The 21,926-nt window shown below is 63.5% G+C and overlaps 1 protein-coding gene across 5 annotated transcripts in view; it reads right to left on the bottom strand.

Annotated features, from left to right (window-relative positions):
• TBC1D22A (TBC1 domain family member 22A) overlaps nt 1-18,528 on the bottom strand; it is a 167,989-nt gene extending 149,461 nt beyond the window's left edge. For all 5 annotated transcript variants that reach the window (XM_016126740.2, XM_036237691.1, XM_036237690.1 and 2 more), the window contains exon 1: nt 18,303-18,528. In XM_016126740.2, coding sequence (XP_015982226.2) covers nt 18,303-18,364 — 62 coding nt within the window. In that variant the 5' untranslated portion in view covers nt 18,365-18,528. The remainder of the gene's footprint in view (nt 1-18,302) is intronic.
• Between the last annotated feature and the right edge of the window lie 3,398 nt (nt 18,529-21,926).

Genomic DNA, 21,926 nt, shown 5'->3' with positions numbered 1-21,926 from the left:
CCCAGGCCCCGACCAGCGACAGGGCTGCCGGGAGCCGACCACGTCTGCGCACCGGTGACGTCCTCGGCAGCCTCTGCTCTCGGACCGCACGTCACAGGCAGGGCTCAGAACAGACCCTGAAGTGCCGGACGGCAAACTCTCGTCCGGCACCATTCTGTCTTAAAGACGGAGGGCAGAATTACAGAAAGAAGATAGCGATGATGTTCTGAGCACTGAATGCTTTTATTATAAAAGTCTGACGCTCGTTACAGTCAATTTGGAAAATAGACGGCGACAAAACGAGCCGAGGGGCGGCCCGCTCGCACCCCTCCTCCCGGGGACCCCCAGCCCGGGGTGGCCACGGGGCGGCACGGGCCATCGGCAACGACGGCAGGCCCTTCCGCACCTGACGGGGACGGCGCAGCTGGCTCCCCCTGTCCGCCTGGAGCACAGACACGAGGCCCACGGGGTCCCTGCCGCCACGAGGACCCGCCGCGGGGGGGCGGCAGGGCAGGAGGGGGGACAGTGAGGGCCACTGCCAGCCCAGCCGAAAACCACCCCGCCCCGACCGCCACGTCCGTCTCAGGCAGGGCGCTCTGACGCGCCCCCTCGCGGGGCCCAGGGCGAGGGGTCAGGACAGGGACAGACGCGGCCATGTCTGGCATGCAGACCGCTTGGATTCGTTACTACGGAATGAAATTCTACCTTTTTCACCTCGCGATATAGCGCGACTGCTTCCCCGGATCGTCACTGCGCTCCGATTTACTGAAACGCACTTACCGACGTTTCACGGACTGTTGGGACACACAAGACATGCGTGCAGCATGTGCAAATGTAAACTCACAATGACAAGGCCACGCAGGAGTCCCCTGTGCACTTCTCTGCAACTCCTCGTAAATCTAGCATCACTTCTGAACCGAGTTTTTAAAAATCATAGCGACAGACTGAGCACCGGCGAACACACCCCGGCGGGCGCCGTCTCCCAGAGTCTCCCCAGTCTCCCCGGAGTCTCCCCGGAGTCTCCCCGCGCCCCGCACCGTCCTGCCACACGGCGACACCGTGACTGTGAGACAGTCGGCCTGCTCAGCGCCGTTTGTGATTATACAAACAGCAACGAACGTCTCTGGGGACAAACACCTGCCCACAACTGTGAGAGCTGCAGGAGGATAAACTCCCAGAAACGGCGTCTGTGCCGGCCGCCGCACACCCTGCCGCAGGCAGGGGGGCCGCGGGCCCAGCAGCCAGGGGGCCCATCTGACGGAGAGCCGAGGTCTCAGTGCTGGCCGTGTGTGTCCTCGATGACCAGTGCGGTGTGAAAGTTTTTAAACACTTTTGTTCATTTGTGCTATGTATTTTGTAAACTGCCTATTCAGACCCTTTGGCCATTTTGTAAGGGGGAGGTGACCCCTCTGTCCCTTGGGTGGTGTGGTCTGCAGAATCGCAGCCCCTCGAAGACATCACAGCCCAGTCCCAGACCTGTGTCACCCGATACGGCACCCACAGAAAGCCCAGGTCCAAATGTGCTTAAGGACGTAAACCTTGGGATATGCCCTGGATTGCCCCAGGGGGCCAACTACTCACAAGTCCTTAAAAGCAGAAACTGTCCCCACCGAGCTCTGAGGGGGCCCTTCCCAGGGGAGTGGCCGGGGCGACAAAGACGGAGAACGGGCCACGAGCCGGGGCGCCTCTAGAAGCTGGGGAGGTGAGGGGACGAGGGGCAGAAACCTGCCCCAGGGCCCGCCCACACGGCGGGCCACAAAGCCAGCTCGATGGCACACGGAACGTGAGGGCCCCGTGCACAGAGCCTGCGGCGAGCCGTGCCGCCTCGCGACAGAGCCGAGACCGTCCCCCGCCCCACGTCCACACCCGCCTCCTCGGTGGTCGCCACCGACCCGAGTCTGACGTCCGCAATGCCCACGCCAGTGCCCAGACTTCCACTGAAGGCCCGTGACCCCTAAGCGGCGAGTTACTCTGCTCGTCTCTGGTCTCCACGACCTGGCGCGTGCGCATCTTTCTGCACCTCGCTCCCTCTCGGGACGGCTTTTCCGGCTGCCCGGTGGGGTTCCATCGCGCGTGTGTCACGGGGGCGTGTCAGCAGCGAACCAGCCCCTCTGAAGAACTTTCACACGGAGACGACGCGGGCAAAGGCCGGGCTGTTCCAGCGAAGCGGGGTCCCCCCGCCCGCCTGCCCCCCGCCGCCCAGGGAGAAGCCGCGAAGACGAAACGCCGAGGAGCCGCGGCAGAAGTCCGGGGGCGTCGGGGAGAACCCGCGGTCCGGCTCCTCCCTTCGAACACACGGCCTTAGAGAAACGGCCGAGAAAACCCAGCACCGCCGAGAGGCATCCTCCGAAAGATGGGGACGCTGACAAATCTTGAGCTGGACTGCGGGAGGAAGACTCCGGCCGCTCACGTGGGCAACGAAGAACAGACGCGACCATGGACATCGCGGAAATAAAAGGGACCCTCGGAGGACGTTATGAACAACCGTGCGGCAGCCGACTAGGTCACTTAGGTGAATGGACACATTTCCCAAGACAGAAACGACAGAGGTTTACGACAGGAGACAAAGGAGCTCTGAGGAGACGGGAAGAAACCAGATCGGTCATCGAAACGCCACCCACGGGAAGCCCAAGCGTCCTCACTGGCCAATTCTACCACATACGTAAAGAAGCATGACCACCAATTCTTCAGAAATTCCTGCAAAAACTAGGAGAGGGAACACTTCCCAACTCACTCTATGGGGTCAGCATCACCCTGATACCAAACCCAGACACGGACATCACAAGAAAAGAAAACTATGGGCCAGTCCACGCGAAAATCCTCGACAAAACGCTAGCGCCAAACCCGACCACATAAAAAAACCCTCACGTCACGACAAAGTGAGATTTATCCAAGGAGGATAAGGCTAGCATAACAATGAAAAATCACCTATGTAATAAACCACATTAATAGAAAAAAAAAAAGACATGATCATCTCAGCAGTCGCAGAAAAAGCGTCTGAAAAATTCAGCGCCCACTCCATGATAAAAAGGCTCCATGAACCAGGAAGAGCAGGAAGTGCCTTCCGACCACGTGCCGGGACAGCCAGGCACCCACCGGCAGAAGGGCAGCGTGGCACGTCCGCCTCTCGACACACATGGCCGACTCAAAGCCAAAGGCCTGAACGCAGAGCTGAGACGACAAAGCTCCCAGCAGAAAACGCAGGAGTAAATCTTTAAGAACTTAGATCAGGCGATGGTTGCTTAGAATGACCCCAAAAGCAACAACAACAAAAAGACAACTGGACACTCTGGAAATTAAAACTGTTTGTGCTTCAAGGACACCACCAAGAAGGCAGAAGACAACCCACAGGAGAGGAGACGCGCTTTGCAAATCCCATTTCCGGTGGGATACACCTAAAATGTATGGAGAACTCCGAAAACCCCCCAAAAAGAGACTCTAACTTAAAATGAACAGAGGATTTGAATAGCTGTTTCTCCAAAGAAGATGCTACAAGCAGCAGCTGAACAGATGCTCGGCACCAGTCACTAGGGAGATGAGACACACACAGAGACCCCACTCCTCACACGCTCGGTGGCTAGGACAAAACGGACGCTGGCGAGTGCCGGTGCGAACAGGGGAACGGAGCTCGCACGCACCGCGGGCGGGACTGAACGCCCGGCGCGGCCGCTCGGGGAGGCGGCCCGGCAATCCCTCGCACCGGTAGACAGAGTCGGCCACGTGGCCCGGCCATTCCATTCCCCAGGGAAAGGAAACGTACGTCCACACAGACACCGCACAGGAATGTTCACAGCAGCTTTACTCAGAACAGCCGAAAGCAGGAACGACCGACGTCCATGGCCAGACAGAGGGATAAACGCAACGTGGTGCCTCCGCGCGGTGGGACAGCGCTCGGCCGTGAAAGGGGGTCCTGACGCCTGCACGACGTGGCGGGACCTTGAGAACACTCAGCTGTGTGCAAGGAGCCGGTCACAGAAAAACGCCTACTAGAATTTCGCTTGTACACAATGTTGGAATGGACAAATCTACAGAAACCGAAAGATTAGTGGTCGCCTGCGGCGGGGGTGGGAGGCCGGGGGGTGACGGCTGAAGAGTACGGGGTTCCTTTTCGAGGTGACATGCGTTCTGAAACTGACTGTGACGATGGGCACGCAACTCTTTAAATGCGCTAATACACCACTGGACTTTACACACCAGGCGAGCAGACGGTGCTGCGTGTGAATTTAAGTGGGTGGGACAGATCACATGTGACTCTCAATAAACATGTAATTTTTTAAGAGACACTCTAGCTTCCAAGTGGGCCTCCTGGGCTCTTTCTCAGAACCCAGCCCCCACACCTTAAGGAAGCCCAACTGGCCACAAGGCGCGCCCGTGGGTGCGCATCGCAGCTCGGGGCACGAGCGCAGGGCCCAGCCCTCGGCCCGCACCAATGGCCAGACACGTGCTTGCACCCGCCGTCTGATTCCGGGCCCAGCCTGGCAGAGTGTCAGCCAGGTAACCGCTCTGGGCCTTAGCTTCCTCGCCCCGGAAGGGGGGACAAGCATGCGTGCGGCACGAGACAACCAGCCGCACGTGACAGCAGTCCAGATGCCGCAAGGCGATGAGGAACGCGCTCCCCACCGCGCCGGGCCTCCTGGGGCCTGGGCGCTCCCCCGTCTCGCCTCGGCGTGCCTGCGCGGCGCCCGGCCAGGAGGCGCCCGGTCTGCGGCCGGTCTGCGGCCTCCTGCACCTGCATGTCGTCCGCACACGGTCCCCCGGCATCATCACGCACCGCAGGCCCTCCCCTCCTGGGCGGCAGCGGACTCATTAATTCTTCATGGGCACGCTGCTGTGTTTACTGAGCAGAAAATGTTCCGGCAAAGTTCAAGCTCAGACTAAAAGGAACCTCATTGTATCTTATTAAAATTGCATTTTTATTTGGTCTTGCATAGCTAAACAGAAAACAGGCTTCCACTGTAGCCATTTAAAAAAAAATAAGTGGCAACCAAAGCACCACCTCGTTTCAGATGTGGAAATCTTTCTTTTAAAAATATATTAACCCATAAAGTTTTTAATAAATTACACTACTTTAAAACACTACAATACTTCATTGTTTTAGAGAGAACTCTAAGGATTCCTTAGAAAAGCGAATACACGCGACATGATTCCACTCTGTACACACCCTAAGCACACGCCCTTGCACAAGTACGCAAGGAGACAGGTTCAGCAATGTTTGTAACTTAAAAAAATTTTTTAAGAAAAATCTGGATGTCCGCTACCAACTGAGTCATGCGAGCATAGGACACACACGGAGTGGAACGCGGACCCCAGAAACACGGACTGCGGCCTCAAGCTCTGAGACGGGCAAACACCGCGACACTGACGGCCAAACTAAGCTGGGTGCAGAGCGCGTCGTCATTCTGAAAAGTTTTCGAAAGGGGAGGATGGTCCTCTCCATCAGTCCTGGACTCGTAGGCGAGCAACCGAAACCCTGCCGCAGGCCCGGCGGCGGGCGCGGGCGTCCGGGACAGTGGTTCCTGGGGGCGGAGCGGGCACGGGGCTGGGCCCAGGAGCCGACACGACACTTGCATGTGCCACCGGCCCGTCCGTCAGCCGCACGGCAGGCACGCGTGCTCTGTGTTCACTACACGCACCGGTACGGTCGGGTGCCACGCGACCACGTTTCGGCCAACGGCGGGTGGCGCACACGACGGGTCCCCCGAGACTGCCGCGGAGCTGAAACGTTCCCATGGCCTAGTGAGGTCGCAGCACGCGGCGTCATGGCACAAGGCGGCACCCGCATCTGTGGCGATGCTGGCCTAAACGGACCCCGACACCGCCAGCCGCCTAAGGGCCCCGCGCGCACAGCTACGGGCCGTCCAGGACCCTGGGTGACGGGACTCGTTTGCGCGCTTGCTGTAGCACGCCGCTGCGCCTCCAGAGGGCGCCCTTGCCGCTGAGGAAAAGAACGTCGCCCGCCCCGCACAGTGCACAGTGCGCGGGTCCCCGGGGGGCCTCGGCCGCGTCGGCCCCGCGCGTCTCCCGCGTCTCGTCTCCCCACGGCATCGTCGGCTCGTGCTTCGTCCACTCCCCTGCTGTTCTGGGCGGCCCGGGAGCAGCGGCTGCGCCGCACAGCTTCGGGGTGCAGGGGCTGGCCGCCCGGGTGTGAGTGTGCTGCGTGACGCTGGCAGTGACAGTGGCCGAGGACGCCTCGCTCGGCAGTCTCCCCGTGGTCAAGCGGCGCGTGACGGCGTGCCTTTGGCAGAGCCCGCCCTGTGTCCTGGCGTTCTAAGCCGACTGCCCCGGCCCCGTGAGGTGGGGGTCGTGGACCAGGTGCAGACCACGGAGGCGTCTCGTTCCCCCCGCAGGGGTCAGACACGGAGGGCTCCGGGACACATCCCCGTGGCGCTGAGTCTCCCTGCTCCCACCCATTCTTCTTACACTGTACGCAGAACTCCTTCCAAAAGAAAGCTCAACATCCTGAGCCATCAGAGAAGCGCGAATAAAAACCACTACGAGATACCATTTCACACCCAGCAGGGTGGCGACAACTGCGAAGGTATGCCAGGTGTGGGTAAGAAGGCGGAGAAACTGAACCCTCACACACGCACACGCACACACACACGCACACACACACAGTTGGCGAGCGTGAAAGACGGACGGCCGCTCTGGAAAGCGGTCTGCCGGGTCCCCACGAGGACGAACGGTTGCCACGTGGCCCAGCGACCCGGCTCCGGGGCACGCACCAAAGAGAAACGCAAACGTGCGTCTGGTGTTATTTGTACCAGCAAAACGCGAAAACTGTCCAAATGTCCATCAACTGACGGACGGGTCAACGACATGTGCCCCCTGCACACAATGGAATGTTATCAGGTCGTAAAAAGGAACGAGGCGGTGACACACGCCCCAACATGGATGAGCCCTGACAACACCCCGCCACGAGCAGGAAGCTAGTCACCTGGGACCGGATGCTCTACAGTTCCACTCACGCGAAACGTCCAGAGAAGGCAAATCTATAGAAACGAAAAGTAGACTCGTGGTTGCCAGGGGCTGGGGAGGAGGGGACGGGGAGCCACTGGCTCCCCTCTGTGGTGAAAACACTCTAAGCCGGACTGTGACGGTCGCACAGCTGTGAACACACGAAAACACTGAGGCGTGCACGCCGCGTGAGTGCAAATAACGGGGGACCAGAAAGGTCCCCCGGGAAGTGAGTGCGCCTGGGGCGGGCTCAATAAACAAGGCGCCCCGTGGGCACCACGTGCCCAGCTGGCCAACGCCCCTCAAGGAACCCCGCGTGGGTCCGAGCCCGCCTCGCCTGCGTAGCCGGGGTCGGCGGTGGCGACCCCGCGTGTCAGTGTGTGGCAGGCCCCGCGTCACGCCCCGCACCGAGACGACGAGACTTGAGGACGAATCCGTCACCAGCGCGCATCGGCAGGGACCACTCCGGGGCCGTGCGTCTCCGTCCTGATGGCCACGCCGCCGTCGGCCAGGAAGGGTTCCCAGGAGGAAGAATGAGCGAGGGCTAGGAGGCGCCTGGTCCCAACCCTGCCCCTAAGAGGCCCACGTCTGGGTGGCAGGGCGGGTCCAAAAGGACCACGCAGGGTGGGCCAGCGAGGGGCGGGCAGACGCCCCAAGATGGTGCCCTGAATGGACCCCCACCAGAAAGCCCTCCCTCACGACGCCCCCTCTACTGAAACACCTCCACTGAGGAGGGGAAGGAGGACTGAGAGAATGGGGTGAAGCTAAGGTTTAATGCACCCGGGGTGGCCTGCCCCGGGTGGGGGACCCCAGATGGGGACAGCCTGGAGAGACACTGGTCAGACGGGGGAATGAGGCGACCGGGCCCCCGAGGGCCAGGCCCTCTCTGCAGGACTCTGCCCAGCCTGCCTTCACAACACAGGCCGAGGACGCTTTTAAAAATTCAAGGTCAAAGACCCTGAGGGCCCACCTGTGGACAGCCCAGCTCTGGAGAGCACCATGGAGCAGTGGTGACTTAACGCAGGGGCCCCCAGCCCCCGGGCGCGGGCTGGTGCTGTCCGGCCGCACAGCGGGCGGTGAGCAGCGGCGCCGGCTCAGCTGCACAGCCGCCCCCAGCGCCAGCATCGCCCTCGGCTCCGCCTCAGGTCATCAGGCCTTAGATGCTCAGAGGAGCTCGGGTCCCTGGTGCCCCAAAGGCTGGGGACCGCTGCACTAGGACACGGGTGAGCACTGAGGCGGACTGAGAGATGGGAATGGGCGTAGAGTAACAGCAGTCCGGGGGCAAGGGGCACTCGGCCGCTGCCGCGGGGCCTCTGCGTCTCCACAGTGAGGTGGCCAGACCCTCTCCGGCTCCTGCAGGGGAATTCCTTTCTGTTTTGAACTTGGACCCTCGCCGCCAAGGTGCCAGCTTGCAAACAACACTGACCGGACAAGATCAGCTTTCTTCTTTTAATTAAAGGCTGAAGAGCAGTGGCCGAACACGGCGGTGAGTGGAACAGTGAGGAGAGGAAACGAAAGAACGGAAAGGAAGCGAGCCACCTGCGGAGCCCTCGGCGGCGCGTGAAAGGCCGTGCGGCCGCATCTGGGGCTAAACGCCTCCCCGAACCTCCCAGAACGTCGCGTGTCAATTACACCCGTTTAAAAGAGCAATGCCTGTGTATTACGAAAACATGAAAAAGAAAAGAAAGCCCCTTTGGAATTGCCGTGCGGGAGTGCGATTCGCCGGCCGGGCACCTGGACGCCAAGAGTCGCGCGTCTCCCAGGCCCGCCGGTCCGTCTCCTGCCAGCCTGGCCTGTCCAGGTGCACTCAGCCCCTCCTCGACCTCTGCGCCCCAAAGCCGTGGCCCGGCCTTGTCCCGCTCCGGGGAGCCCTGCTCTCTCCTGACTGACCATCTCCAGGCGACCGGTTCTCACCCGGCCGCCCCTCGGCACCACTGCCGGCTCTCAGCCACACCTCACCGCCTCGCACTGCCTGGCCCCGCCCCAGGCCAGCCTGGCCCCGACGCCATGCCCCACCCCTACCCGCAGCGTCCCACCTTGGACGCCAGCACCAGTCACCCACGGACAAAACGAGGGCCCCGCCGGGCCTCGCGCAGCTCCCTCACGGCCCCCGCCCCCGCGGCCTGCTGGCCCTGCCCAGGCACCGGCCGTCCCCACCGCCTGGACCGGAGCTCCGTTCCCCTCCACCTCACCTCGCCATCCGCTCCTGCCGGGACTCCATCACCAAGAACCCGAGGTCGCCCTCACCTCCTCCCTGAGGCACGCCACCCACATCCGACCCACCTCCGCGTCCTCCAGGACCCCAGAAGCTTTTGCACATCTACGTCCTCCCCTCTGCCGCTGTCCGCACAGGAGCCCCCACCCCCAGCTGCCTCCAGCTCTGGCCGCGGCTCTGGCCAGTCAGGGCACGGCTTTGCTCCCAGCTAGCGCCTGTCCCCTTGAGGAACAACTGGAAGCTTCCAGGTGCCTCTCCTGCCCCCGCCACTGCACACCCACGCCCAGCCTGGAGACGCCCGCTCCCCGACACAGCGGCCTGCAGCCCGCTCCACCCGGCCCTGCTCCCCCCCTTGGTCGGGTCCCTGCAGCCTCGGCAACTCTGTCACCCACCTTTTCCTCACCTGGCCTTCGTTAAGGCCACCCTCGCTGCCAAGAAGGCCCAGGCCTGGGCCACAGAACACCCTCCGGACCCGAGGAAGCGTCGAAAGGGATGGACCCCCCCGCCGGGTCCAGCTCAGGTCGCCGCCCCCCCCATCGGCGTCTCCTGCCCTCATGCGCCTCACGAGCCTCGCTGCAGGGCTCCGGGCAGGTGCGCCTCCCGGGGACGGGCAGGCCTCCCCACCGCGGGGGCTCGCCCGCTCACCCGGCGTGCACGCGGACGGCACCGGGAAACGCTCGCTGCCTGTCCCGTGCTCTCCCTGGGGACACGGGCGTTTGCAGGAGTGAGCGTTCTGAAGGTGAGCAGCGGCGTCCCAGAGCTGAGCGCACGCTCGCAGCCAGACGGGCCCAGACGCGCCCTCCGAGGGCCCACGCCTCCCCGCTCGCCTCCCCTGCCGGGGCTACCTCAAGTCATGGTGGCTACGAAGCCACCTGTGGCTGGGACATCGAATGCCACAACGGCCCTAGCGATCGGCTTGGGAACAGAAAATTAACCCAGGATGGCGATTAATCCCAAGGGGAGACGCAATGGGTCCACAGCCGACGGCTTTCCGAGCTGTCCCAGGAACCGTCGGCCACCGTCCGGGAAGAAGCCACAGCGCCACCAGCCAACCTGGGGGCTGTCACAGCAAAACGGAAGAGGCGGCATCGTGTGCTCTCCCTCCGCCCCAAAAGCGCAAACCCCAAAGCCCCAGCCGGGTGGGGAGCGGGGGGGCAGCGTCACCACGAACACTGTCCAGGGGCGAATGTCGTCCACGCCCTCTGTCCCCAACGCCCGGCCCAGGCTCCATGCCCCACCCACCAGCGCAGGGCAGAGCCCGCCGGCCTCACCGCCCACACACGTGCCGCGCGGACACGAGACGCAGGCGAACTGAGCTCCAGGGGCTGCCCCCCGCTCCTCGGGCCCACGGTGACACCGAGGGACTTGTCCCCATTCCGAGACCCCGTCCTCTGCCCTGCCTCTCCACGCACGCCGTGCCCACCCCCTCCTGGCAAGGCCGGTCGCCCCGCTGAGGGCTGTCAGCCAAGGACGGTGAGCTCACTCAGAAGACAGAAACCGCACAGTTTGCCGCATCCGGGCGGGAGCCTCGGAGCCAGCAGGCCTTACTCTATTCTGTGAGTTTAGCAGAAACACTTATTGACAGAAAGCTCGTTTCCAAGCGTGCGGCCAGGCCCCCGAGCACGAGTGGAGCGCGGCTCCGCAGCACAGCGAGGAGTGGCGTGGCGGAGGCGCGGCCACCAGCAGCCGGCCGAGCCCACGGGCGCAGTCCGCATGGGAAGACGGACCGCAGCGCACCCGGCGAGTGCGGTGAGCTGCAGCCCCGCGGAGCTCGCGCACGAGGGGGCCTGCGGGTCGGGGCCCAGGGACAGACGGGGCAGGGGAGCCGGAGGCTGTGCCCGGGACGCGCGCCCAGCTCACAGCCCGCTCACTCTGGAGCCAGCTGGGCCCGGGGCAGAGCCGCAGCCCCCACCTGCTGCCCGCGCGGAGAGGCGCACACGCAGCCGGCCACCGGGCCCGTCAGGCGGCGCGTGCTCCAGCGTGGCCGGGCCAGTGACAACGGTGTTCTTGGCCATCGCGCCCAGGTGCAGAGGGCCCCGGGACCCTCCGACCGCACCCGCTAAAGCCAAGCGGCCTAACGCCCTGGGCTCTCGGGCTGGAATTTCCACGTAAATCCCCGAAAAGAGGAAACAGCCCCTCAGATGGGGGAACAAAGAGACGGGACACTCAAAACGAAAGTTCCCGAGGCCCGGGCCCCGGGACGGGAAGAGGCCAGGCCGCCCGCTCCCTGTGGGCCCCGCCCCTGCCTCTCGTCTGCGGAGGGGCGGCACGGGAGACGCCGTCCATCTCGCCAGAGGAGCCCCCGGAGTCGCGGAAGTCGGGGTGCACACGTCGTCCCCCCAGCCACGGTCTGAGTCACGTCCCCCGGGCCGGCCTGGCTTGGCCACCACGGCCGCAGCATTGTCCCTCATCATGCTCGGGGACCGCACGGTGGCCCGGGTTCTGAGGCCCCAGCCCGCGGCGGCGTGTGACGAGCCCGGCCCGGGGCAGCACTCAGCAAGCACGCACCAGGACGGGGCCACCGCAAGGCCACGCCGCCGCCCTCCTGGGACGCTCACTCCCGGCCGCTCTCCCCGGCTCGAGAGCAAGGACCAGGCCGGCCGCCGAGTCTGGCTGCCAGGGCCCAGCGCAGTGGCGTGCCCACACCCGCCTGTCCACGGGGACTGTGTGCAGCCCAGCCCCAGGCAGGGACATCGCTCTCCGGGAGCCCTGCCATGCCCGAAGCCTGCACTGCACCCTGAAGGGCCCGCAGGGCCCCCTCTCCACACCACACGCACCAACCGAGAGCCAGTGAGCTGGGGGTGGCTGGACAGGACGACGCCCGGGCCAGGAGGGATCGGAGGTCACTCACTGGCCCCGTCACGGTGCACGGCCCTGGTCCCAGCCGCGCACAGGCCAGGCGAGACCAGGGCAGACGGCTCTCAGGACACGAGCCGCCCGTTTCCACGGTGACCGTGACCTTGCCTTCGCAACACCTGGGGCAGCAGAATGCTGCCTCCTGCTCTCACTAAAAATCGTAATAATAAAAAATAAATCCACAATCACTCGGACTTTAGTTTTTAATAATCACTTTAATCCTCACTTAAAATTCAGCAGAGTCTAGATTTGCTACACTAAAGAAATGTGTAAGAGAAAAATACGATTCAAGTAAAATTTATTTTTCAAAATGTTTCCAGACAAAATAAAAGGCATTTAATAACATGACACGTGACCAGCGAGAAGCGAACGAGTGAGAAGACCTGTGCGCACAGGGCGGCGGCTCCCAAGGCACCGGGCACAGCGAGGCCGCCGCCCTCGCGGAACGTGACTGGGAAAGCCCACCCGCCACCACCCCACACCCCGCCACAGCCGCCTCCTCCCCAGCGCGGACGGGGACAGACAGGCTCTCGGTCCACACGGCTGCTTCGAAAACGCAAGCAAGGAACACAAGCCAGTTCGTAACAACACGAGGGGGACGGAGGGCGACAGGTGAGCAGCCGGCTGGTCCTGGCAGCAGCTCGGAACTTCTGAGAAAAGAGGCGGGGCCTCCACTTGGCCCCTTGTCCCCGGAGGGCAGGGGACACAGGAAGAAGCCTCCCAGCTTGGTGTCAGTCCCCTGGGGCTAGGTGCGCTTTGCAGAGGCCCCGTGAAGGCCAACCAGGCTCAGTCCACACTCAGACACGGGACTGGGCAGGGGCCAGGGGGGAGGCGGCCCGCGGCCCTGCTCCATCCGACACCCCCAGGCCCATGTCCCTGGCCGTCCTCAGTGGCTGCTGTGACAAAGTCCCACAAACTCAGGGGCACGTTTATCAAAGGTCTGGAGATTGGGGTGCGAGTCGGGGTCCGAGTTGGGTCTTCCCGGGCTCAAAACCAGGGGCCAGCCAGCTGCTGCCGCCTCGGGAGGCGATTCTGGAAGCGTCCACTTCCTGCTGCGCGTTGTCGGCGGAACTCGGCTTCCTGTGGCTATGGGACACAGGTCCCGCTGGCTGGAAGCCGAAGGCCGTTCCCAGCCTCTGGAGGCCGGCGCCGCCCCCGGCTCGCCGCCCCCTCCTCCATGGCCGCAGGTCAGACGGAGGCCCCGTGTCGAATCTCTCTGGCCACGCTGGGCCCACCAGATAATTCAGGACATCTGCCACCTCAAGGTCACCTGAAGAAGTGGTAGCCTGAAGTCGCCTCTGCCACGTGGCACAGCATTTCACCGGGCTCGGGCTGAGGATGCGCACAGCTCGGGGGCCATTACTCCTCGGCCATGCCACCCTCGGGCCAGAACCCTGGGGATTACCTCGCCCCCGACGTCCAGCCGGTCAGCGAGCCCTGTGAGCTCCCCCGCCCCGTGGCCTGGCCCACGCAGCCCCTGCGGGCCCGCGGCCAGCCCTCGTCCCACCCCCTCTTCAGGAGGATGAACGGGGCCGTAGCGCCCTGCTTCCCTGCCATCTCACGACACTCGCGACCGAGACCCACATCCTCTCCACGGCCTGCAGAGCCCTGGGGCACTGGGCCCTGCTCACTCCCACCCGCTTCTCAACACGCCCCCACCCCCCAGGACGGGCCCCCCTGCAGGGGGTTCTGGGCCAGGCGTGCTGGCTCCCCCACACGGCCGGAGTGGGCGTGGCAGGCCGGCTCCCCCGCCCCCAGGGCTCGGCACAGGCGGGACCCCTTCCTCCAGGAGGACGCCACCCTCCGCCCACGCGGTGCCGGATCCGAACCTCAGGAGCACTTCGGACACCGTGTGCTCGCCGTCGCCCTCACGCTGGTGGCCTCTCAAGGCCACATCTCCGTGTGGCACACGGAACGGGCTCCCAAGGAGTTTTCGAATGAATGAATGGAATGAATGAACGACCCCCCGAGCTCCCGCCACGCTCCCCCCCCTCCCCCCGCGCTGACGAGCAAGGGGCCCTGGCGGGCTGGCTGTGGCGTCTGCTCTGACGCCTCTGGCTCCGCTGTCCGACGCCTCTGGCCCAGGCGCCGCCGCCACGCCGCGCTGCACGTGGGCCTTTGCTGCCGCCGCCCCGCTGAGCGATGCACCCCTCGCACGCCCCAGCTGCCTGCGCGCGGGGCTGGCGGCACAGCGCACCGCCGGATAGCGCTGAATGGCGGGCGTGGGACCCACGGAGGGGCTGCCTGTCCCCGCCCCTGTGCAGGGAGGGGGGTCGCGGGGGGGGGCGGGGGAGGGTCTCCGAGGGAGGAGAGGCGGGCGGGCCAGCTGCTCCTGCAGAAAGCCTCGGCCAGCCCCAGCCGTGCAGCAGCAGGCCCCGGGGCGCGGGGCTGAGCCCGGCCTGGTCCTCACCGCCCCCCCCCCCCGCTGATTCTTATCTTACGAGCCACTACGCCTCTCCCTGGATGTGTGCCACAGGGCGCCACGGCCTCCTAACGGGGCTCCCTGGCCCTGCCCTCTCAGCCGCCACCCGCCTTCCACACAGCAGCCCCGGGAACCCTGCTGCACCCAGGCAGGTCACGCTGCCCCTGCCACAGGCGCCCCTCCCTTAGAAGAACAACTGCAAGTCAAGACTTCCGTGACCAGGGTCCCAGCTCCCCCGCCCCAAGTCTCCCTCCCTCCCAGGCTACGCTCTTGTCACACGCACCAGCCGCGCTCGGAAGCGAACCCGGGCCTTTGCCTGGACCACCCCGCTCCAGCACGCTGGGGCCGCCCCCTCACCTCCCGCAAGCCTCCTCTGTGGGGGGTCCCCTGGCCACCTGACCACCACGAAGCCCTCGCCACCTGCCGGAACCATCCGCCCCGCGCCCGCGCGTTGTGCTCAGAGCAGCTCCCACCGCCCGCCAGCCCGCCCTCCGCTGTGTTACTCCCTCTCCGCCTCCCCCGCGCGCACCCCAAGCCCTGCGGGGAGCCCGGACTGCCGTAGGCTTCGTCCCCTGCCGCGTCTGCAGCAGCGGGAGCTGATACTGCGCACGACGCACGCGAAATAAACGCGTGTCGCGTTAATAAATCATCAGACTCGCAAAACGTCCGGGTCTCCCTCGTTCTCGTTAACGGACGACGCCAAATATCCCCCTGCAGGTCACTTCGGTCCAACGCAACCACCCCAGGTTCCACGTGCAGAACGGTCGGCACCAGGGGTGACGCGACTCGGTGAAGGTCGCACAGAGAGTACTAGAAAAAGGCGCTCACACCCGGACCGCAGACTCCTGGTCACAGGTCTGTCCGCCACGGCACGCATCCGCCCTGTCCAAATAAGCAATGCCTGAGACAGCGTCAGCCAAACACACCCCCTAAGAACCGGGGCGTACCGGGAACGGGGGCCTGCGGGCAAGACTGCCTCTCAGGCAGTGACGCCGAGGCCCCACGACCGACTCCCTCGAGGCTAGCGCGGGAGATCGCTGGGATCCACGGCCACACGCCAGCCCTGACGACACAGACCGCCCAGCGAAGAGCGCATGCGCAGAGCAGCCCGCAGAGTCCGACGCACGGGAGGGCCCGCGAGCCCAGGCCGCCTGGGGACGGGCAAGGCTCCAAGAGGTACAGGGGAGGTCGATCTCCGAAATCAAAAAATTACAATAAAAACCCCAGCAAAGGGGAGCACAGGGAGCGAAGGAACACTCTGGTCGGCTGCGGGAGCGTGAATCTGACGGGGCGCCGCACAGCACGTGTGCCAAGGCCCCGAGCGGCCCGCCACGCAGCGCCGAGCGCAAGCGGGGGCGGGAGATGCAGCTGAAAGATGAAGCAGGGGTCAGGTCACAACGGGCCTCGGACCCCACGTGCAAACACTGCCGCTCCTTGGCGTGGCACTCCAGGGGCTTCGAACCAAGCCCGCCTCGGTGAATGGCACATGGCGGGCAGAGCACGCTTTGTAAACTCTGAAACCCTAGGGAAACGGGACACTTGTAGAGCACCAGGAATAGCGGCTGGCAGACTGCACGGGCTCGGCCACCACCAGCCGGCAGTGTCAGAAGGAAGCAGGCGAGGGAATCGCGACTGAGGAATTATTCGTCGTTAAGAGCTGAACTCCGAAAGACCCTGAGCGGTTCCGCCCTTCGCCGTGGGTGCAGTCCTCCTCCTGCGAGTTCCTCGGGGTCGAGGACACACTCGGAGTTAATGATCCTGGGACACATCCGAGACAGCTGGCGAAGCCACAGGCGTCCCGGCCAGGCTCTCGGACCGCACTGTGTCCGCGCGGGCGAAGACTGCGTATGCGGCTGGTGACCGCCACAGGTCTACTGCTGGCAAAGTGGACGTGCGCATTTCGCAGCTCCCCCTGTCACTTGAAACAGCGGCGCTGCCAGAGGCAAGGCCACAGGAGGCGAGGAGCACCGGGCGGCTGGAGGGCCCAGCCTCCCCTCTTTGGACCTAACAGTTCTCCAAACGCCATTCCAACTCTGCAGCTATAACGCACGGCTGTTCTCAAGAATGCCGTAGACACAGCGCAGTATCAAATTCAAAGGGAAAAGGAAGTCTGTCTTTAGTAACACAGGATCTCAGAGAAGTTGAGGACTGTATTAGTTTCCTGAGGCTGTCATAACAAACTACTCGAAACAACAGAAATTTATCCTCTCCCAGTTCTGAAGGCCAGTTCAAAATCAAGGTGCCGGCGGGGCCATGCTCTCTCTAGCTCCGGCAGAGGAAGGAACCTTCTTCGCCTCTCTAGCTTTTACAAGTCATCATGACCCCTTGGCGTCCCTCGGCTTGCCAAGTGCATCGCTCAGTCTCTGCCTCCATCCCCACCTGCCATCTTCCCCACGTCTCTCTCGTGTCCAAATTCCCCTCTTCTCATAAGGACACCAGTCTGGCATGACCTCATTTTAACTGGCTCACATCTGCTAAGACCCTATTTCCAAGTAAGGTCACATTCACAGGTTCCAGACAGACAAGAATTTTGGGAGGACACCACTGAACCCAATGCAAGGACAATTACCAAGGGACACAATCACCAACCCGAAGGTTTATTCACCATTACAATTACACACAGGAGCTCGGCTGTTCTCATCGCAGTCGGCTCTCAGAACGAAAGTCCATTCAAACCAAGGACGAAGAAAACCTCAAGACCTGAAACATCACACGGAAGTTCCACTGCCACCTGGCCCCTTCTTCCTGGAGTCTGTGCTCCGGAGCATTTTTCGCTGTCACTACTAGGACCTCCTGTTCTCCACCATTCCAGAATGTTCACATCATCCCAGACTCTGACATTGGCTTGGATGAAACTTGTTCTTCAATCAAGCACAATCCTGTAGAGTGAAATAGTCCACCTCTGGTGACCCTCTCTGAAGTGTGGCTGAGCAGCCGGTAACTCGCTCCCACTAACGCCCAGATCACTGGGAAGACTTCATGACTGGGCACAGTGAATTCCAAAGCATACAATTCCACCACTCACACAAGTGTTCATTATGCAACCCATGAGCAAGCTGTGCTCGTGAATGATTCTATTTAGAGTTATTTTAATGCCACAATGCTTAATGTTCAGTATCTCAGACTTCAGTTTCCAAACAGAACAAACTGTGTTTAGAAACCCTCAAGTTTGTTTCTCTCTGATCTAGATTCACCAGCAGCTGATTTCACCCTAAGTCTCTTCCATGCAGCGTCTCCGCGTTCCCTAGGGCCCTGGCCTGGGAAAAGTGACACTCCAATCAGATGAGGCCTTTGGAGCTGTACGGCTTCCAGGATTACTCAGGTCACTGCGGGCACTTTAGTTATTTAATTTTTTTAACTTGCTTCCTGTTGCTGACTCAAGACAGGAGTCGGTTCTGAGGTCAGAAGTGGGCACGTGGACATTCACAGGGAGCCTCGAACCCCCTTTCCCCGCTCCAGGCAAAGGCAGGGCCCACAGAGAGGCGAGGCCAGCCAAGTGGGTCAAACCCGCCACGCCCCACGCGGAAAGCGACCGTCCCGCAGGCGCAGCCCGCCCGGGGCCAGTTTCCAGAGCCCACCGGACCCCGCACCACGACCCGCGTCGGTTCCCTCGGCTGCCGGGGAGCCGGGGAACGGGCGGAACAGAGCCTGCCGGTCCTGGGACACACCTGCCGGCAGCTTCCCCGCGTCCCTTCTAGCCTCGCTCCTACGTGCTGCCCCTGTCGCCTCCCAGACCTCACGCTCCGACCCCGAGGTCCCTCGCACCCCGGAGCGGTCTCCTCAGAGCCCAGGTCACCCCTCCGCAGCCCCGCCGGCCGACGTGCCTCCTGACCTCTGACCCCTGACCCCGACCCGGCTCCCCGTCACACCCACCTGCCCGGGACCTTGCTGTTGCTGCGCTTCCAGAACTGCTTCCTGGCCCCGTCGCTGGCCATGGCCCCTCCTCATCCCTCAGACCTGCTGGCCCGACACCCCGAGTGCTGCCAGCCCGCCCGGGCGGCTATTTCGTGAACCCCAGGTGGCCACTCAGGCGTCCCGGGACTCCCGAGCGCAGAGCCCTGGAGCTTTTCCGCCTCCCTCCGGAAGTTGTGCCTCCACACGCCCGGAAGTCCCGCCTCCGGCCCGGCGCGCGTGACGCGCGGAGCGTGCGCCCGACGGCATCGGAGGGCGACGCCTGGCGGCGCCGCGGGGAAGTGCCCCGGGCGGGGCGGCGCTGGGCGTCGGGCCGCGGCTTCCCTTCGCGGCGAAGCGGCGCGTCCGCAAGGAGGTCGCAGGCGTTTCGGTCACGCTGTCGCGCTGCGTCCCTCAGGCAATGCAGCGCGGGCAGGTTTTGTGTTCCTCGTGACTCGTTGCGCGGCCGTTCCGTACGACGCCGCGGTGTAACTACGGAGCTCTCCCTCTGCTGGGCCCTGAGCTACCGCTGAGTCTTGGAAAAGGTGGTGCAAAGGCGGGCGCACGGCGCTCACAGAGGGGCTTGGAGGAGTCGGGGCGACTGCCGAGGTCTGTGGCTATTGTGCAAGGTGGAGTTGCTGGCCCGGCAGAACGCAAGGGGCCGTTCCCGGCAGGAGGAACATCGCCGCCGCAGCAAGGAGACGAGAAAACCGGAGCGTGGGCAGCAGACTGGTGCTTCGTGTGGCTCGGTTTGTGTGTAGCCTGGGTTCCCAGGAAACGTGGTGACACGGAGATTTGCGCGCAGGTGGCTTATTGGGAAGACGAGATTAAACTGGAGGGACTACAATGGAGCGAGCATCAGGCAAACCCAGGGGATGGGATGGCCCTCGGTGGACTCCGTGAACTGAGACAGGTGGGCGGAGCCTTTGCGCTGCTGCACAGACCCCGTCGCTGACCGGGGCGCCCCTGGGAGGGGGCGCAGTAGGGAGAGGAAGCCCCTTCAGCTCAGGGCAGTTCTCTCCGAGGAGCTTATCTCTGAGCTGTCAGCCTGCGACGCTCCCAGCAGCTGAGGGAATCAGAGCCCTGGTCCTCACCGGGGAGTCACCCACCGTGTGCACGAGGGTGTGTTCCCCATCCTTAGCACCTCTGCTGTTCCAGGTGAGTTACCTGGTGGAGTGACCCAGACTCTCACCCTCAAGGCTGCAGAGGCCCTGACCATCACGGCCCTCCCCGGGCTCGCCTGTTGTACTGGTCCACATACCATCAAATCGGACCCAGTGGTCCCGGTAGGTACGAAGCATATTCCTCCTGGCCTGCACCCTGCGGTGGCATCCCTGTCCCCACTCGTGGATCGTCTTGCTTTGCCCGCTGGTCTCTTGGCACAAGAAGCAGTAACTTAACTTTTAGGGAGACCGGTCCCGCGTCCCTCTCTGAAAGCATCGCATCCTGGGATTCGGGATCACTAGAAGAGGCCAGAGTTGTGAGAACGGGAAATACAAAGTCCCCTAAGAGTGACGGTAAGCGGGGCCACCCCTGCTCTCCACACCCTGGTTCCCACACCCTGGTCCTTACAGGGGACACAGCACCGTGCAGGGCGTACACCCCGCCCTGAAGGACGGTGCCTCTTTCCCGCAGGCCGTAGACTCTGAGCTGAAAGGCAGGCTGATGGCCATCACGCCGGGAGCTTCCAGGCGGTGCAGTGTATGTGACAGTGGGGCCAAAGGCCTGGGCTCGCACCACCACTTCCTTTGCTGGACACTGGGTCCCTTGGGCCGGTGCAAGCCCGTCCCAGTCTCCTACGGACGAATCAAACACTCCGAAACCCGCACACGGGGCCCTGAGCGTCACCTGGCGCTCAGAAAGCAGGGCCTCCCTGCCTGCCTCCCACCCCACCTCTGCTCAGCCACAGACCCCATCTCCACGACGCGGTCTCTCTCCTCCTGTCCCAGACTCCCCAGGGATCCCCACCGCCCCCGCGGGAAGCTCAGACATCCGGTGCTGCGGAGGGACTTTGCGTCTCCTCCCCCTTCCCCACTCACTAGTCTCGCCTTCCAGCCGAACCGAACATCAGGATGGACGAGGGCCCCGCACGCGCCTGTGGCTGGTGGCTGGGGGCAGCGGACAGGACAAAAACGGGCGCGCTCGGGAAAAGGGAGATGGAAGCGAGAAGCACCGCCCCACCCTGAGGGTCTCCCCTGCAGCTCCCCTTCCCCAGTCCTTATGCTCCTCCCCAGCCCTCTGCCCTTCACCTGCACAGCTGGCCACACCTGCGTGTAATGCCCCACCCCCACAGGAAGTCCGCTGTGGTCTCCTGACTGAGGCCCCGCGCACATCTGGGCGATGTGACGCTCTCTGCCGGGTCAGATGTAGCCTCTCGTGGTCAGATGACCTCAGACCGAGTCATCCACTTAACATGAAAAACTCCTGCTTTGGAGGGGTGCGGAGGAAGCCAATCCCGGCGCCAAGCATCCTGGTGCACAGGTGGTGTTCGTCGCGTTCGGCGGGACAGGGGCGGGAGCGGGGGGCTCCTGGCTCCTCAGTCAGCCGCTGGCACTCTGGCCCACGGGGGACCTGCTTTGTCCCTGTCCTCTAGTGCCACTTCTGAGGGGGGATGGGGAGGTGCTGGCGACAGGCCTGGGGCGAGGCGGGGCGGGGCTGGGCATCCCCCGGGCTCCTGCCCCAGGTCACCAGCCCGCCTGCCCAGCTCCACAACCTTTGCTTGGAGTGAAGGCCTTGTTTCCTTCTCCTCTGAGAGGCACCAAATTAATCTTAGCAAAGGGGTATCTTCGGGCTTCTTTGGCAAATGGGCCGGTTTCAGGCTTAGAGGTCTCCGTGTCTCCGCCTCTCTCGTGGGCCCTCCGTGAGTGAGCCACCGTGCGTCCCCGTTGCGAGGCTCCCTGTGACGCCCCCCGGGCCTTCAGTCTCACGGGACAGAGCCTGTGTCCCTGGAGAGCTGCCGTCCCACTCGCGTTAGGCTCCGAGCGCCGCGGCAGCAAATTGCCCCACAGGCAGCAGCCATTACTCTCTCGCGTCCTGGAGGCCGGAAGTCCCGCAGTCAGGGTGTCTCGGGGCTGCTCCTCCCAGCGGCTCCGGGGAGCACCCGCCTCCTTGCCTCGCAGTGGCCAGCGGCGCCCACATCCCTTGGCTGGCCGCCCCTTCCTCCGCCTTGAGAGCCAGCCGCTCCAAGCTCCGCCTCGTCTACCGCCCCGCTTCCTCCCGGGTCCCGGGGCCTGCCCATGCCGTCCAGGAGGAGCGGCCCGCCTCAGGGCCCTTAGCCACCCCTGCAAGCTCCCTCCTGCCATGTCAGGTAACATCATGGCTTCCGGGGCATAGGGCACGGAGACCTTTGGGGGCCATCGCTCAACCTCCGCAGTCGTTCACGACGTAGAGCAAAGGTTCCACGTACCCCTGTGAGAGCGGGGACCCTCCTCCCTTCCCCCTTCCCTAACTCAGTTCAGCCACTTCCAGAGTTTGGAGTCTGCCCCTCGCGACATCCCACACTTCCCAGCACTAAACTCTGCAAGAGTGAGGACGGTGGTGGTTTCAGGAAGGACAAAGTCCAGCTCAGATCGGCTTATACTTGTTCCACAAAAACCTTGGAGGCCG

This window comes from Rousettus aegyptiacus, unplaced genomic scaffold (genome assembly GCF_014176215.1).
Source record: "Rousettus aegyptiacus isolate mRouAeg1 unplaced genomic scaffold, mRouAeg1.p scaffold_m13_p_2, whole genome shotgun sequence".
NCBI lineage: Eukaryota > Metazoa > Chordata > Mammalia > Chiroptera > Pteropodidae > Rousettus > Rousettus aegyptiacus.
The sequence above is the reverse complement of the archived record's forward strand: the minus strand, read 5'-3'. Positions and strand labels throughout refer to the sequence as shown.